At 37.0% G+C, this 12545-nt stretch overlaps 1 protein-coding gene across 3 annotated transcripts in view; it reads right to left on the bottom strand.

The window, feature by feature from the left end:
• The window catches only part of smg (sterile alpha motif domain containing protein 4 smaug), a 522350-nt gene that overhangs the window by 245365 nt on the left and 264440 nt on the right, over nucleotides 1-12545 (bottom strand). The window contains exon 1 of one of the 3 annotated variants that reach the window (XM_090369604.1): nucleotides 4419-4601. The exons of the other annotated variants lie outside the window; for them this stretch is intronic. Within the exon in view, the coding sequence (XP_090225730.1) occupies nucleotides 4419-4479 (61 nt within the window). The 5' untranslated portion in view covers nucleotides 4480-4601. Of the gene's footprint in view, nucleotides 1-4418; nucleotides 4602-12545 lie in introns of those variants that run through there. 3 annotated transcript variants of the gene reach the window in all.

The raw sequence follows: 12545 nt of genomic DNA, 5'->3' as shown, positions 1-12545 counted from the left end.
CTATCTGTCCCCCCTTCCTCAGTCTTCACCCCTACTCTAACTAAATATGCATTTTATTCTATTTTATTTATTATTTTTTTTATTTATTTATTGATTTTTTATTATTTTTATTTTTTTCTTTTCCTTTTTTTTATAGGCTCTTGCCACTGGAATCTTAGGAAATTAGGTGGCAGGGCCTGCCAGAGTAATTACTTCTAATGCAATCCCTCTATGCCTGACCTGCCTCCTTGGGGTTAAGTGTGGGCAACTGGGGGGGGACCCCACTAGGGGCCAACAGCTAAAAGGTCAGAGGAACAACACAACATGACACTACACAACATAAACATGTACCTTACACTTTTTAAAATCTCTGGCCTTCAGTGTTCTGCGTTTCACAAACAGAGTACATAACACGGAGATGGGGGAAACCCCTTGGGCCGTTAGACAATGAACACTTTAGTCAGTGTAGTGCCACAGAGTTGATACATTACTTTGGGGTTGCTGTTTCCCCATATGCAGCACTTTACATTTGTCAATGTTAAACTCCATTTGCCATCTCTCAGCCCATCTGCTCAACCTTTTCAGATCCTGTTGCAGCAGCAGCATAGCATCCTTAACAACCCTACCAACCTTTGTATCATCTGCGAACTTGGACATTAAGCTTGATATACCATCATCAATATTATTTATAAATACAGAAAACAATAATGGACCCAACACTGAACCCTGAGAGACTCCACTAATAGTCCACGATGAGCAGTGTCCATTGATTACCACTATCTTCTCCCCCTCACCACCCCTTTTATCCACAGCAGCAGCTTGCCTCCAATGCCACACTGCTCCAATTTGTGCAGCAGTCCTCCATGTGCAACAGTATCAAAAGCCTTTCTAAGATCCAAGTATACTCACTGATATCAAATTTAAAAATTTTGCCTAAAAAGGTCTAGATGACAAATAGCCTAAACCTAAAAATGAGACCCAGTAGGACCTTTTTATGGGGAAAACCTGCAAGGTGAAAACTACTAAACACGATAAAGTGGGAAAAAAGACAGTGCTTTTGTTTTTATTCTGCAAAAGACAGAAATCTCACTTCAAAAGCTACTCCAGTAAAATAGATAAGATGGTAAGAAAAAGTGTCATTAGCACTGAGTCAATAATTGAAGGGTTTTTTATTTTTTTATAAAAAGTGACCCAGAAGGTTCCTTGGGGTACTACAGGAGATATATATATATATCAAAATCTTAGAAGATGCCATTTTATTTATTTAATTTGACAGCAGATACAATTAGTGTATGTATGTCATTCTGCTATTTTAATGGCTCATTTGCAGAAACACCATCTATGAAGACCAAAAAAATTGGGATCTCTGTATGTATGGTGTTCCATAGTAATATTTAATTGGAGTGTATCCCTGGGGAATACATATTCAAAAGAAAAATTATTTATGTGGCTTAGTGGGAGAAGGGGAGGATGGGAATGACATTCTATACACTTACTTTACTCTGAAACCACAGATTCATTAGCAACCTTATTTAGGTAACTGGCATTACAAATGTCCAAAAAGGAAACTAGTACTGTACTGTTATCCAGGAGATAGCAGTTAGGTATTCACACAAATTTATCATTAGTCATATTCAAGAAGGGCAAAAGGCTACAATTTAGTGAAACTAAGCATGCTAGTATCACTGATTTTTTTAATAGGGACATCAAAATCCCTTGCTCTGTATGTAGTCCATAGGTGAACATGGAAATTTCAGCAAAAAAAATAATAAAAAGTATTAATTCTTAGTACTACTGAAATAAACCAATGAAGCTGGTGACTGCTAAGTGTGTAGATCTTAAATCAATGCTACTTTTATACTCACTTTTTGGCCTCTAACTAGATCTTTACACAAACTGTAATTTAATATTTATTTAAATTTACTATTTTAGAACATAACTATCTTCCTTTAAACTAGCAATTTAAACAATGCAACAAATCAAGTTTTGATTAAATATAAATTGCATGAAACTTTGAATAGCTATTATCCTATTAATTCAGCTTTAAATGAATTTAGGGAAGAGCACTATTAGAAAGAGTCTCCCTTTCCTCCATTTATGGCTTTACAGTATAGCTATAAAGCATTAAGAAAAATCCTTCCATCCTCAATATGGACATGAGCAAACAAGTTTTCTCTGCACATTTGACAACACCTGGTACTTATGAAAGCAAGTTGTCAAAAGGCAAATATAAATCTATACACCAATTAAGAGAAAAAAAACAGCACAAAAGACCAAACAAAACTAATATGAACACCCACTGTAAACTGGACTATATTCAGGAATAAAGCTGGGTTAACAGTGGGTTGAGCAGACAGAAAATTAATAGGTAGGAAGAAAATGACAATTGTGAACATTACATACAAGTACATTTTACACTCATACCTTGCTAGTAAATAAAGTTAGTACTAAAACTAGATTTTAAAACCTTGCACCAATAAACACTATACTATAGTGTATAAGCATTAATTATGCTCCTTACATGAGGAGCAAAATGATGTATGCCAAATTCAAGTTAGTGCATTGTACACAACAACTGAATTCTAATGGGGCACTGCTAACAGCAATGCCTTTATTTTACAAGATTATAAAGCAGAAGATGCATTCAGTGTCTGGGCACCCCAGACACTGAAATATATATCTGTTAACACAAACAAATTTTGATTTGGAAAAAAAAAACCCATTGGGAAGGAATGTCTCGAAGTTAATTATAAAAAAAAAAAAAAGTTTTAACAGCTGCTGTACATAAAAAAAGTTGGTTGTAAAGTGCCATTATGTTTCTCACCGATCGCATTTTATTTTTTTTTTAAAACACCAGATTTGGCCATATGAACAGCTTCGAATTTTACGCTTATTAAAGCGCCTGAATTGATTTTTAAAGTACCCTCACAGTTAAGGCACTAAGTGCTACATATGGCTCTTGTCCCAAAAAATAAAAATTGGTATTAATATAATGTACTGCTTAATCTTTCAAGTAAAGAGATTAAAGCTGTCAAGGCAGAATCAATAGCCAACATTCACGGTCACACTCAATTCCATCTATTTTCATTTACTGTCAGTGGACACAAGGTATAAACCCATCCTTATCAACACCACACCTTGCAATACCCAGACTTATGGAATCATTACTACTTCAGTTTACTGATTTTGGAAAAAAACAGAAACGAAAGAAAAAGAAAAAAAACTTGCAATAACGGTGTCGTTATACACAATATGTAAAAACTAATTACTTTTTTAAATGTTATTACTAATGAAATGGGGTGTAAGAAGAATAATTCGTAAATTTATTTACAAACTTACTCACCCACAGGGTAAGCAGCCCCTAGACAGTGATTAAAAAAAAAAAAAACTCAATACCCGAAGGAAACGGAACGAAGTTTTATAACGAGAATTCAAGCAGGATATAATGAAAGGTATTTGTCCAAGAGATGGAGAACAGATAGAATTTATTGTAGACAAAGATTCGTGTTGTTCTGGGTGAAAAGGAACGATTCTCATACAATGACAAAGATCTCCAGAGTTTTGACGGTTGAAGGCAAGGCGATTTGTGTTGTGGGGACCAAATAATATCACAATCAAAAAATGGGAAAGCATAAGCTGCTTATAGAGAAGAATTATAACATTTATATATCGTTCTGTCAACACTAACCGTATAAGCTTGATGTGCATACGAAACTACACTAACTCCGATTAAGATTTATTTGGTAATGTCTTCTTACACTTCCAAGATCCCTCCTATTAAGTACCACTGCCTATACTACAGTATATTCATCCGGAAAGCAAAATTCGTCCATTTCCGTTGATTTGGTAGTTACGTCGAGCAATAACTGGTGGTGTGGTTGAAAATTGTGGTAGCCCACAAAAACTGACTGCTACAAAATTGTTTCAGTATAATTACATGACATTGTTTTAATTAATCGAGGGGTGGCGCAGCAACAAAGTAATTCGGATACATCTTCATTGCTAGTTTCGCAGCTATAAAAATAATTGCTTCACTGTATCAAGTTGAACCACAGCCGCGTTAAATTAAATTTCCGTTACTTGACCGCGGGTAGAGCCAGCAGTGGTTGGAAAACTGGTGTGCAGCAGTGTATACAAGTTATAAAATGTTAATCTTACTTCAGTTATAATTAATATTTCCCGCTATACAAACTGCTCTTCCTGTTAGATACAGAGAAAATAAATTAATTTTATCAACTAGCTGCTCATATACTAAAAGCAAAGTTAAAACTAGTTCAATTAGTCAGGCAGTTCAAAATTGTATATCAAAAGAATTCGTAGCCGCGCTTGTCTTCCGTATATAGAAAGTAAGATGTGGAACGCCATTTTACTTTCTATTTGTGATATTTAACAAAAAAAAAAAAAACTCTGCCATCATGCAAACTACGTAAAATGCTTACCTCTTGCGGGCCAAGTAGGAGGTACAGCGAACCCTTGTAACAGTTGCATAGCTGCAAACATGCAAGTAAACTCCAATTATAACAGCCCGTTCTGGCTGCAAGTCCACGAAAAACTACATCGCATAGCTCCCGTCTCCAACACAACTGCTAATCCAACAACTCGAGACGCTGGCGCGTGCACGTTTACTGGCGCACGTGAGAATGGTTGTGAGCGTTAAGCAACAACGAACACGTGGGCCACGAAAAAACGAGTTAGCGAAGAGGCCGGACAGCAAACCGCTCGCGAAAGGCGGCCAGCTGTATGCACAATGATTGGTTGACACAGACAGTCCATCGGCCTCGTTTTCTTTCGCTTAGCATCTTGTAAAAGGTACAGTATTGTGACTCGTTACGGAATGCAATCAATGAATGGAGTCATTACACGAAGAGTAGGATAAGGGAACACTATCGAGTTCTTATTAGACTGCTGGCACATTTTTATATGAAACTTTAATTCAAGTTTTATATTTAAAGTGCCAGGACTCAGTGATGTAAAAATCATTTTAGCATACAAATTACACAGGCAAAACCTGCTAAGTGAATTATCTGCAGAGGTTGGGGAAGTCGCAAACCTAGTTAAATTCGAACGGAATAACTGTATTATTCCTTTGCAAAATATTTTAAATAGCTTTGATAAAATCTGTATAAATTAGCATAAATAAAAATCTGTTCGTGTTTCTAATAGTCCTGAGTGGATCCACTATATTAGACCCACAGCGATAGTAAGTGGAACAGCAACCGAACCAGAGCAGTTTCTACTGGTAAAAAAAAAAAATAATAATAAACTCTACATCTCAGTAATAACAGAAATCAGTTTTAAATTAAAAATCAAACTAATATTTTAGTGTACAATACATTAAAACTTTAAAATTAAACATTCATAATATAATGTTACAAATTTTTGGCGAGTGGCTGTCTGAAAACAGGACAGTGAGGTCAGCCTTAGATTAGAAATCCGGATGCAGAGCAATCTTTTAGTGTCCACATAACCTAAGTACTTTTTAATCCGAGGCCTTACTACAAAGGGTTTCCGAAAAAGTAAGGTAACAACATTTCTCTCGATGTTTAATAAAAGGAAGTTGAAATTACACACCAAGAAATAAGTGAACATTCACTACTTCTCCAGTTTTATTGATGCACTTGTCCCAACGATGGATCAGTTTATCAATACCAGTAATGAAGTCCGTGCTCACTCGTAGTAACCAACATCGCATCGACTGATGAACTTCTTCATCCGCGGTGAAATGCTTTCCTGAAAGGTGTTTTTTCAGAGGGCCGAACAAAAAAGTCTGAGCTGTAGAGAGGAGGGGTGCGACAGAGTTTCCCCAACAATTACGGCGCAACCACTCACGAGTGGTGTGGGCAGTGTATGGAGTTGTATGGCGTTGTCGTGCAACAAAATCACGCTGCTTGGCAGGAGTCCTGGTCGTTTGCGTCGAATGTTGGCTTTCAGTTTTTCCAACGTTGTGCTGATTGTTCTTCCCTTCGACAAGAAATCCACCAACAGAACGCATTGGCGATCTCAGAATACCGTGGCCATGACTTTTCGGACACTGGGAACAGTTTTGAATTTTTTGCGCACAGGAGATTGTGGATGTTTCCAGGTCACGGAGTCTTATTTGCTCTTCGGGATAAAGTGATGAATCCAAGTTTCGTCTGCTGTGACTATGCGAGCTAGAAAATCCTCTCATTCGTCGCTGTATCACAACAGGTTCTCCAGACCCATCCCCGCGCATTTTAATTTGTCCTCCTCTGACAATTGTCGGGGCACCCAGCGGCAGCACACCTTTCGAAAGCAAAGGATATCGTGAACAGTCAGTAGACTTACTCACGTTCACTATATGTGCAATTTCACTCGCCCGTTTTCAAGAACGATGCCCTTAATGCGCAAAATGTCTTCTGTCTTGCTCAATGAAGGCCTGCCCCGCCCGATGTCGAGCTTCAATGTCAAGACGGCCCGCTTTAAATTCATTGCACCAAAAACACAACTGCTTCTTTGTTATCACCTTTTCGCCATACACAGCAACCAGTTCGCAGTGAATGTCACTTGAAGACCCTTTTGCTTGCAAAAAGCAAATTACTTCACGAACACCTGTTTTGGGCTACACTCGCACGGTAGCCGCCATTTTGCAACTGGAATCTGATGCGAGGCGATTGCACTGGCGGTCTTTTTGAACGTTAACGGGTCTATCTGTCCACCGCGTTTCATCTCATATCCTTTTACCATTAAGAGAATAAAAAAGTGTTGCCTTACTTTTCGGAAACCCCTCGTACATAGAGGTAAAAGGTAAACTGCAGCCATTATCAATCCACTGCAGGATGGAAACCTCCTCAACGATTCATGTTAAGGGAAATGGACTGTAACCTGCCACGCTGTCTAGTGGGGGTTGGCAAATCGACCGTATTTAGCAGTCAGGGCTTGAACCCCGGTCTACTCAAAGGGCGTGTGCTGCTGTACCTCACCCTTGACTACCCGGCTATGGAGGCCTGCCTTACCTACATAAAGTAAAAAGTAAAGTGCAGCCATTATCAACCCACTGCAGGATGGAAGCCTCCTCAACAATTCATGTTCGGGGAAAATGGACCATAATCTGCCACGCTGGTCCAGTGCGGGTTGGCAGATCGACCGTGTGCTACTGCACTCCCGCTCCTGCCCACTCGGCTACGGAGGCCCCTTACCTACATATCAGACATTAAAATGCCCCTGCGTTAAATATAATTTTGTTTCTAAAGAAATTCGAAAGTTTCTAAAAGTTTTGGTACTGAAGTTATTTACACATTTATTTTAGCATTAACTCATTCGTAGTACGAACTTTTAATTGGGTTTTTAAATGATTTTGGTAACAGAATCAGCCGTAAAAAATGATTTAGAAGAAATGTTTAAGTTAAACAGTTTGTGGAATTTTATCGTTGGAACGAAATAAGTGAAGTCTATATTTCTATCCCCCCAGCGCCTAATAAAAAATATGGCGCTGGCAGGGCAGCAAGAATCCGTCCCGTTTTACAACGGAGGGGAGGAAATGACCTTGACAAACACTGGACCAAATAATACCCTAAATTCATCAGCCAAACTACTATCTATAATTTACGCGCAGATAGCTTAATCGGGCAAGACTACAATTGTCGTTCACAATGACGTGATGGTAAGCATCTTTTCGTATCCACGAATTTCCGGGTATGACTCTAAACATTAATTTTTTTCTTAATTAAATAAATGCACTATTTCATATAATACATCTTCACGAAGTCAAAGATATAAAAATACAGTATTTCGACTTGGCGCATCATGCCTAAGTTGCCCATGCGTCATGGGATCTGGTTATGAATATACAGTTTATAGTTTTAAATAAACAGCAAAAAAATAAAAATGCAGACGTTTTTGTACGCATGACCATAAACTACTTAAATTACAATACAGTACTGTAATTATGAATTTCCCGCGATGAATGCAATCCTAAAAAGTGTGTTCTTTCATTCTTCTACTCAATGAAGATCAAATTTTTAAAAAATAAATCACATCAAAATACACTAAGAACTAACTTAATATGAAGAGCAATATGGTTTTAGATACTATAATGCGATATATAATTCTAAAAAGGATGTTCCTTTCCCCACACACTTTTCACAACGCGATATTGAGATTCAATGATTTTAAATTGTAGAAAACTAGATTCACTTAATCGTACCTGTTAGGCAAATATACAATTTATATATAAAAAATAAAATAGTAATAGAATATAATTCAAATTACATGCGTAATAATTTAAAAAATAAAAGATACTTAGAACAAACTAATAAAAAACATTTACTTTGAGTTAAATACATTAAATTTGATGTTAAGTGTAACGAGTTATACACATTCAAAACCAAGAACTACAACCCAACCCCCCCGAACCGCAAAAATGACTGATCCAATCTGACATCGCGCCCAGACTATTTTACTAAGCAAATGGCAAATTATCAACTACTGCAAATCTCAAAGCTAAGCGGAACAGAATTTGTTAAATAATGTTAATTACTAATAACATCACATGTCATGGCAGAAAATGCACAGGCGAAACAGAATAACTCAGCGTATGTTATTTGATCTGCAATCCTCTTTATTTTTTTTTTCCTCATTACTAAAGACGCACAACTCATTTTACAAGAAGGTTATAAACTTTCACTAAGTCATCTGAAAGTCCAGCGAAAATATTAAAGAAAAATAATTAATGAGGGCAATTAATATTGCACAACTTTGTTCTCATTAGAAGGGTAGTCTGCGATGTGGGGTCAAAAGGGTTTATCGTCAGGCAAAATCCCTCTACCAGACAGCAAGCAAGCAAATTTTTGAAAAATACTGAAACACGTGATTGAATTATCGTTTTGGGGTGAATTTTGATATTTAATCACTTCTTGCATCTTTTATTTTATTTCGTGGTTGGCATATTGTTTAACAATACGCCAACCACGAAAATAAAATAAGATGCAAGGAGTTTTTATTCATTTATTAGGGAACCATTCACAAATTAACTATTTGTAACGCCATTTCCTAAAAACGCCTTTACTCCCTATTATACAGAGAAATATTTCGTAATAATTGGAAAATACGTTACGTGGTTTCTATCCATACGGTAAAATTTTATACTATTATATATAGCATAAATAAATTTAATAATTATCAATTAATAATATTAAACATTGTCGCCCGAAGCCAAATATAAGGTGCCCCTATATGTAATTGACGGTTCGGCACCATTAGCGAGTAGCGACTTTTCGCTTGTCCTACCTTGCTCGGGCAGGGAATGCTCCAATGCATACACTTTAAAATATAAATTGTGGAATGTACTTCATGTGAACATCAAATTTGGTGATAACTGGAATCTGAACCCTGGGTCGAAAGGGGTGCACAGTAGATGCAAAGCATCCAGGTCCTGACATAAAAGGAGCCTGAAACCAAAGATGCACGATACCACGGCACATTCCTAATTTGAACTGTTCAAAAGTTGGGAAGAAAACGGGTGCATTATTTTTTTTCTTTTTAAGGTTATTCTGTCGTCGTGGTTCAAGTTCCCTTTCCACGGTTAATTCCACGTCAACTAACGGGAGTTGCAATGGAAACAACAAACGATGGAGCTGTCCAGCCACAGGACTGACATTGGCTGGATGTTTTCTTGTTGCAAGAGCCAGCAATTGTTTGTCACATTGAACTACTATAAACAGCAACCGGTGAGATACCACCACTTTGCTTATTGGAGGCTTGAAGTGGTGAAACCCATGTTTAGTCTCTAGAGCAAGGCTTCCGGCATCCCCCCCCCATACTTCTCCTTCAACCCATGCATGGTACTAAGTACTATAGGTTTTGATACCTTTCGTTTTTGGGGTTTTTCATAAAAAAAAAAGGTTTCGAGATCGATCGGTTCTTTCCGTGCCAGTTTTTACATAAATATATATGCACATAACACACCAGTGCTAGACTATGTATAAGTATAGTGCGAAAGCATCAATAATACATAGCCAAATCTGAATGAACAGAATATTAGCAAAGCGGCATCGTTTTAAGTTATCTCATATTGTGAATACCTTCACAACGAGTTGCCATGATATTGCACTACTTCAAATAAGTAACGCTTTACCTGAGGAGAAGACTAATGTTACTTATTCTCAGATGGATACCACCACCCAGACGGCACCGTTTCAGGGCTATTTTGTATATGTGTGGGATAACTCAACTATCCACTTGTCCCTATTAGACTTAGAAAAGCAAAAAGGTAGAGGGAAAGTAATAGTAGGAGTGGAAGAGGAAAAGAAACTGTGTAGAAGAATGAAAGGGACAGTAACTCCTTCAACTCACACCACTCAAAAACTCAAACGCCTCAAATAGGCAACGCTTCCCCAGTGGAGAAGGCTGCTGTTACCTATTCTTGGAAACTCCGGACATCAGGCTCCCCTGGTGCCGTTTCAGAGCTATTTGGCCCTTCTTCGGTGGGTGGGTAGGTACCCGAGTGATGCAATGATGGCAAAACAGTTATGAAGTATAAACTTCACAATATGAAAGATGCCTGATGGTGTATGATGTATTTAGACTATAAAGCATTTAGGGCGTAAGCCTCAAGCTATGGAAAAGTCTAGACTATGTATAAGTATAGTGCGAAAGCATCAATAATACATAGCCAAATCTGAATGATACATAGTCTTATATAACTTATACATAGTCTAGACTTTTCCATAGCTTGAGGTTTACGCCCTAAATGCTTTATAGATTATATTATAAACACCAGTGCATATTAAATATTTTCCGCTTTTATTTTCTCTTGCATAAAAATCACTTATTTTTAAGCAAGGGAAATCCTCACCTCAATATTTTTAAAAGGTTTGTGTAAATGATTTTTCTAAGTTTTGTATATCTCCTTTAAGGAAGTATCGCAATTTACCTTTTTATTTTCACATCGGTTTAGAATTTAACTTGTGACCATCGTCAACATTTGGGACCGCCAGTTCAACGAGCCTGGATGAACTTCATGAAGTTTTCAACAGGGTGGCATTTTACGTGATACAGTACTTGCATCGGAACGTCTAGCTCTAGCCGATTATCATATCGTGTTTGAACTAGAGTTCGCAGTTACTCCATTCATTAGCTCAATGACGGGTTGTGCACACACTATCATTCTGTATCTTACTTAAAGCGTGGTACGACACGCGATACATTGTTTTTCCTCAATCAATCACTCTTGGACGATAGCGTACTTAATTTCGCTAATTTTTATACAATAATTATTCCTTTTTAAAAAGCGAGAGGGCGCAGCTCTTTATTCGACGACAGGATTAACAGAACTCGTGAAAGATGACATCTTTTTGTTTGAGCTCGAATAGCAGATTATTATTAAGAATATTAAATATGTACTGTATATATAATGATAAGTAACGTTAGTACAAACAGTCCTCGTAAAGCATCAACATTTTGGCCAAACTCACTTCGGTTACATAATTTGCAATTAACCCCTAGATGGCGATGTGCCAAAAATAGGGTTTTTTTTTTTTTTGCTCTGCCGTCTTCGGAAACGCAAGTTTTTTTTATTCCAAGTTTTGCTTTTGTATATCAGTGACCTGTTGACCGGAAGTCCTATTCACAGCAGTGATGATAGTACAAGACACTCCTCCTTCCTGTTTGACAATCTTTGTCGCTGCACAAACAAACTGTAGAATATTCAGCTCCTTAAAATCGATCAGCGGGGAGGGGATTACCTAATAAATGAGTCCCGAGAGCCAGTCCCCCTCCCCCTAATTTTAACTCGCAAAAAAAAAAAAAAAAAAAATAAAATAAATAAATAAATAAAATAAATGAATAAAAATTAACTTACAAATATACTATGTAAAAGGCATTAAGTTTTAAAATTAGTTGCTTGACCATCTTTTTTATGCAATTTTAAATGACTTGAGTAGCAAATCCTAAACTCGTTTACTACTAGTAGGCACTCAATATACTAAATAACAGAGGACCCCGTAGCTGAGGGGTCACCATAACAGTAGCGCATAAGAACACGTGGTACAGAATTTTATTTAAAAAAATAATAATAATAAATAATTCTTATGCATAAATAACCATATACAAATCTCCATACTAAGTTGCTCTCATCAGAAATCCTTATTTGACATTTTTGCAAGTTTGGGGGCGCAAATTTTGAAGGAGTAATCCCGCCAATCCTGTTATCGATGTTTAGTTTCCGTTGCACAAATTAATGAGTACATTACTACTGTACTTGCAAATTATGCTGTTTCGAAACCTGCTGGCACATATTGAAGATCCCCTCTTGGTTTATGGTTCAGCTCCAAATTCATGGAACTGTTTTTCTTTTTTGTTACTTGTTCTAACAGCCTTCCTATGTTATTTCCTGCGAGTTTTAACTCAAAAAAATAAAAAAGTATGTCAGAAGAATTTTTAAAATTAGTTTGAGACAGTCATAAATTGAATTTCTTCAATCATTTACACATCAGTTTTATTTCGTCATTCATTGTTTTAATTGCCTTAATGGGTTGACTACGAGTTGCTTGGGTTCTAATCTGAATAGAGCAGTCATTCAAGTGTGGCTTTGTGCGCTGTTCCATCTA

This window comes from Mastigoproctus giganteus, chromosome 3 (genome assembly GCF_048544385.1).
Source record: "Mastigoproctus giganteus isolate SK-2022 chromosome 3, ASM4854438v1, whole genome shotgun sequence".
Classification (NCBI taxonomy): Eukaryota; Metazoa; Arthropoda; class Arachnida; order Uropygi; family Thelyphonidae; genus Mastigoproctus; species Mastigoproctus giganteus.
Note: the sequence above shows the minus strand (reverse complement) of the source record. Positions and strands in the feature narration are given on the sequence as shown.